This window comes from Neltuma alba, unplaced genomic scaffold (genome assembly GCF_004799145.2).
Source record: "Neltuma alba isolate B1F8T4 unplaced genomic scaffold, ASM479914v2 tig00012456_pilon, whole genome shotgun sequence".
Taxonomy (NCBI): Eukaryota; Viridiplantae; Streptophyta; class Magnoliopsida; order Fabales; family Fabaceae; genus Neltuma; species Neltuma alba.
Genome location: NW_021636935.1, coordinates 187,565 through 194,264, shown reverse-complemented (window position 1 = coordinate 194,264; position 6,700 = coordinate 187,565). Strand labels below are relative to the sequence as shown.

Below are 6,700 nucleotides of genomic sequence, written 5' to 3'. Positions count from 1 at the left end.
AGTGGGACTGCTTCTAGAAGTCTAAGGGCTTGACTCTAAAAACTCTTCATGAAAAGGATGCGGACACAAGGCCATAAACGTGTCATTTTAAAGTGTCATACAGTGGTCTAAGATCCCATGTGTGAGTCATGCACACCTGTTCATATGGGATAATTGTTTCAAAGCTTAGTCTATCATATTATTTCGGATGGGTGAAAACATGTCTTGCTTAGGTAAAGATTCAAATCTTTGAGATACCTTTACTGAAAACATGAGATTTCTAAAGTGATAAGAGTTTGGGTTCATTTTAAAAACGATGCGGGATTGTTGGAATATTTTTAAAATGAAAAGATGTGTTTTTGAAAAGTCAGGTCCTTATATAAATTTATATGAGGAGTTATGTCTTCATATAAATTAATATATTTATATAAGGAGTTATGTCTTCATATAAATTAATAAATTTATTTAAAGGGTTGTGTCTTCATATAAATTAATATATTTATATGAAGGGTTATGTAGGAAGTTAAAACATTAAATGACTCTACATACTAAATACATTGTATTTAACAAAGGGTCATGTAGGAAGTTAAAACATTAAATGAATCCACATCCTAAATTCATTGTAATTATTTAAATTATGTTGGTTCATGAACCAACATGTGGTTGTGACTTTTTATTTAATAAGGTATTATTCCAAAAGGTATCTCTTCAAGCCATCATTCCATGGTCTATATAAACCCTTCACCTTCACTTCATTTGGGAGATATATAACACAAACACTAAGATCAAACTCATTGCCTTTGTCTTTGAATGCACGCAAAGATAGAGTCAAATTATCACTTTGTAAAAGTCATTGTTGTCTTTGTATGAATTTTGGAAGTGCAATCCATATTCAAGGGTCTTCATTGTATCCTGAAGGAAATTCGCCGGTCAACCCAACTTGTACACTAAAAGATAGGAATAGGTGGGGGCGAATTAAGTCTAAAGGAAAGTGTTGTCTACGCCTTAAAGACATTGTGCACCATTTTCTTCTTCGTCTCTTCTTCTTGTACTCTTCATAGAACCATTCCCGTCAACAATATATGTGTGCACGCGCATATATATAGTAAAGAAAAAGGCAATATCCAACAATACCCATTTGTCTTCGTCCAAAATTTATATCCATATTTCCTAAGGACTAAATGGTTGAATTAGAATTTGATAAGAGCCAAATAAAATATACAGTAGAAATACGACCAAAACATCGTCTTACTTCCATCCCAAGTTCGAAAATTGCCAAAAGTTTATTGAAGGTAGAAAGAAAAAGTCTGCAACCATCCTCGAGGCTTAATTATGGTAAACAAAAAAGAAATATTCTGAAAAGAAATTTTACTCATCTGGTTCTTAATATAAGACCTATTTAACTAATTTGATTAGATTAAGAAAATTAGGTAAGTTAGTTAATTATAAGAAATATGACATGTTTTTCATAAAATATGATAATCATCTTCCTTAATATCCTCTCTTACTCTTCTACTTGATTGTGGTTGAAGGAGTATCTACAAGGGTAATTTAGAAAAAATTAATAAATATGAGAAATAGATCTTATATTTATTAGGACCAAAATCAACTCAATAATTAGGTCCGTTATTAAGGGCCGGAGGAGTATTTAACTTTTAGAATTTTAATTAATTAAGTGATTATTAGGCAAAATTAGTTATGACAAATACCAAGAAGATTAGAAGACTCAAATCATTAGGTAAAAATGAGGAAAAATTATTTTGAGATTAAAATGATTTTATAAAAATGATTTTATGACCTAAAAATGTTGACTCGTCAAATTTATAGGGTGACTCTACAATTAAACGATGAAAAAGTATATTTAAATTTTAAAATATAAAATGGATTAATTTTGACACCATAAAAGAATGTTAACCCAGTAAATTTAGATGACGAATTTATAATTAAATGCTGACAAAATATGTCTTAAATTTTATTTTTAATATAATCACTTTTATATTTTAAAATTTGGATATATTTTGTTAGCATTTAATTAAAAAGTCACCCTATAAATTTGGTGGGGCAATATTTTTCATTAATTGAGACTAACAGTATTAAGATTGAAAGACAAGAAATACATTTTATACTTTTAAGAGACTAATTAAACTGAACCAAAGTAAAATTTGTAGTATAATTTACTATAAGGGAACCACTGTTGTACACGTCGTAGACTCTCATAGAGCGCCACCGTTAATATCTTACTACCTCCATCATTTTTGCCAAATACTACTCTGATATGAAAAGCAAGAGTTAGTTAATTAATTTACAAATATTAAAAAAATTAATTTAGTTATTAGTAAAACAAATTATATTGATTTTTCTAAAATACTCTATAATTATTTGTGTCGGAATTTGAAAATTACCTTTTAACTAATACTCTTAATATATATGGAGACTTTGAGTAAGGAATTATAAATTTGAGACATTAAACTAAATTGAGATATTATATTTAAAAATAAATAAAGCTAGTAGAATAATATCTTATATTTATAAATAAATAAAATCTCTCTACCAGCTCCCACTTTTAGTATCAAAACTAGTAGAATATGTGAATGAAAACTCCACTTTCAATTTCTTTTTTGATCCATCGAAAACTACACTTTCAATTTAATTTCTTATAAACCGACGTTAGCATGTGTATAGTCGAAGTCCAAACATGTTGGGAAATTAATATTCTTTTTGGCTATAGTGTGGGAAATTAATTTAATGCGTAGCTAGTATTTTTTTCAATATACTACTCCTAATTCTTAATATGAGATTTCAGTTGACTAATTTGGAGAGATGATTAAAGAAGCTACTAAATTACTTAATTATAGCATATGTTACATTATTTCTCTAAAATTATATATCAATTTATAAGTGAGTCAAATCAGTTTAAAGAAAAACAATAAATATAAATAATTTAAAGTAATTTAATATCTTCCTTAATTTTTTTCAAATTATTCAATTAAATCTCATATGAAGAATTGGAGGTAATATTGACTATTGAATAGGATTCAAGAGCCTTTCGTCTTTGGGGGGGGGGGGAGTTTACTTCACTTTATTAATGCTATGTTTGGATGAAAAAATAACGGAAAACATATTATCAGAAAAAACTTCTAAAACTAGTAATTTTATTATTTTAGGAAATTTTCCATTCTAGTATTTCCTCCTCACCATTTTTTTTTGGTTACTTTTCTCTCCATCCAATTCCAAACATAAAGTTCGAGTATGTTTAACGGATTTTCCTTTGGAAAAGGGGAAAAAAAAAGAGTTCAGCTGAGTTTGCCTAAACAAAAAGGGCTCAGCTGGACATATATGTACGAGTTGTAATAATCATAAACCTTTTTTTTTTTTCTCCGGCCAGCGAATTATCATACAAATTTATATCGTCTAGAAATTTAATAATATGATTTAACCTTTTTCTAAATCATTTTCGTATATGATCTTATACTACAAAAATTAAGTTTTTGAAATAATTACTTGGTGTGTGTATATATATATATATATATTTATTTTCTAAAAACTTTAGGAGACACTTTTAAAAAGTCATATTTACTTAAAACATTACATATGATAATTATGGCGTTTATCGATTAAAAAGCAAAGGGTTTATAATTATGATGTTGATGTACAAATTAAATACGACACTAAATTAATAATTTTTTCCACATCTACAAAAATACAGTACATGTGGCACTCGCCCAAATTGAACCTAATCATTAATAATATGTGTAATAAAATCATGGGACCACCTTTAATTTGTCACTACTTACTTTTCTTAGCCACTCAATTAATTAGGAGACGGAATATTGCAGAGGTTTTCTATAATCTCCTTTACCAATCCATCAATATACTACTGCCTCAATTCTTTAGTAAAAAACTCACTTTATTAATTTGAAAAAAATTTAAAAAGTTAACTAAATTAGTTCAAAGTATTTATATTTATCATTTTTATCCAAATTTATTTGTCTAGTACATAAACTGACATCGAATTTAATGATTCACATAAATATTTTAAAGAGATCATGTAACATGTGTTATAATTAAGCAATTTATTCACCTTAATTCCAAATTAACTAGATTTTATGCAAAGGACATAGATAGTAAAATATAAATTTTTTTACTACAGCTAAGAATTTAAGGCTTTTTATTTAAAGTCGATGATAGAGATTTGATGAGTTCATAGTAAATCATCACACAACGGCAAATAATTAAGACGTACATCACATAAGAAATTGACAATGGGACGGACTACGCAACAAGGGTACTGGTCTATACGTTTGGGACATAAGCCCAAGCATTGAGAGCGCAAACTCCATGTGGTAAGTTTGTGTTCCTTTTAATAAAGAAGTATCCGTTCATTCCCCAATTCTCTCCCCATGAGTTCTTCGCAATCCAATAATCTGTGCCATCTTTTGAATCATATCCAACAATCAAAGCCACATGGGTCACACCGGTTGAACCCTCTGGGCAATTCTCACCACCATAAATTCCCTAGTCAAGTGAACAAACAAGTTAGAAGTAACAAGGGGAAACTGAAGATTGACATATGATTCTTACAAATTATACAAGTTGTCAAGATCAAGTAGAAACATCAGTAAACTGATTAAGGACCATAACAAGATCACAATAAGAGGGAGAGCCTTGGAGCAACAATAATGTTGCTACATCTGACACACAGGTCACGGCCTCGAACCCTAAAAACAGCCTCTCCCTTGCAGTGATTGGGCCTCTATTAACAAGATCACAACAAATATTGAATATTCCTCCGGCCCTTAATGTATAACCTAATTATTGAGTTGATTTTGGTTCTAAATATAAGATCTATTTCTCATATTTATCAATTTTTTCTAAATTACCCCTATGGATACTCCCTCAACCATAATCAAGTGGAGGAGGGAGAGAGGATATGAAAGAAAATGATTATGGTGTTTTAGGAAAAGCATATCATATTTCTTATAATTAATTAACTTATCTAGCTTCCTTAATCTAATCAAATTAGTTAAATAGGTCTTATATTAAGGACCAGCGGAGTATTGAGAACTGAGATATATAAGACCTACACTCTTATAAAATTGAAGATCTGTTGCATTGAAAGCCACAGGTACAGGCTGCTTAGAAGTTGCACACAAGAGAGCATCATCCGATTGTGGTATCTTACTGTAGCCACTAATTTTGACGACTTTGTCTCCATCGTGCTGCAGAAACATGTATAAACCAGAAATTAGAGAACGAATATGATATCAAAAGTACTTTTAACTTCCCATAAATAAACGCAAAGTCTAAGGTATGTTGCGATAATGGTTTATGCCCAATGAATAGTGTAATTTCCTGCAAGTTTTACATAACACGAGAAAGGCGAACAAACCATGTTGGCTTTGCAACGACCCTGCCGAGCAACATAAGGATAATCTTCTTCTTTACTAATCCCACCATTTTGGACGACCCATTCAAAGGCATTATGGGGCCATCCACCTGCACAACCTCGGCTCAAGGGGTCGCAGTCTACGAGTTCTTGTTCAGAAAGGCTAACAAGTTTGCCGGTGGTTATTGCATGAACGGATTCCAAGGCTCCAGTGGCTCCAAATGCCCAACAACTTCCTATATATACAAACAATAAGGAAACAATCTATCAGTCCAATCTGTTGATCTTTTCGTTATAAGCAACTACTAACAACTTTACATGAATTAATGAAGCGTTATTTCTGGTAAACTATCATAATTACCTTTAATAAAAATTATGAGTTAGAGGAGTTTGGTTAATTGGTTTGAAAGTTTTGTAGTTAGTTAGGGATACTTTAGGTGGAAAAAAATTATTATTTTAAACAAAACTTGTTGTCTTATAAAACATGCTAGAGGTTCACTTCAAATTTAAAAACCATATGAACTTCGTTGGTTGAAAAGGAGCAACTTACCACAACGTCGTTGGTCTTTAACTGGAGTCACAACTCCTTGCTTTCTCCAATCCATGGTAGCAGGCGGCGCACATGAGTCCTGCTGTTGGACATAGCTGGAGCTCGAGGAAGCCGGCGCGATGTTGGCCGGCACCTCCAGCGGACGGAGGTAGGTTTGCGTAAACTCCTCAGGACTCATATCAGCAAACTTGTTGAGGCCCAAACGATACCCATATGTTGACTTGGATCTCTTAGCATTCGTTTCAGTAATATACTTGAGATTCCTTTGGAATATTTGGAATCTAGTGTTGCTCTCTTCAGAGTTTGGGTAGAATCTTCCATGCTCCGCCATCCATTGCTGGAACATTTCAAAGTCTTGTTCAGCCTTTGAAGGGGAAACTGATGATTCACTGGTAGGGAATCCCGAAGAGAGACATATCAGAATAGAACACCAGATCAAGGGAAAAAGGAACTGAGACATACTATTGTAGAAAGCCATGCTTATTTTGCTGTTTCAGTTACTGAGAAATGAAACTTCAAATAAGCTTGCATGGAAGTGAATTCATCCATGAGGCATTTATAGACAATTCTTGTTACTTGGAGAAGAAAACGACACAGATTGACGTCAATATTGTTTTTTTTATTTGACTGATATATTTATAACCGATCAAGACGTTGCCCATCCTTGACGCGCAAGAACACGTTAATAATCTTAAAGCATTTTTTTTTTTTGTAAATAATCTTAGGCACTGTTCGGTTGGAAGGTTTTTGGAGGGAAGGAAGGAGAAATTGTGTTTGGCCCAAAA

At 31.7% G+C, this 6,700-nt stretch overlaps 1 protein-coding gene across 1 annotated transcript; it reads right to left on the bottom strand.

The window, feature by feature from the left end:
* Positions 1–4,272: 4,272 nt before the first annotated feature.
* Positions 4,273–6,393, bottom strand: LOC114727276 (ervatamin-B-like). The gene is made up of 4 exons (XM_028913977.1): positions 5,916–6,393; positions 5,369–5,601; positions 5,064–5,198; positions 4,273–4,494 (listed from the first exon to the last, which is right to left on the bottom strand). The coding sequence occupies exons 1-4, from the start codon at positions 6,391–6,393 to the stop codon at positions 4,273–4,275; spliced, it is 1,068 nt and encodes a 355-aa protein (XP_028769810.1).
* Positions 6,394–6,700: the final 307 nt, after the last annotated feature.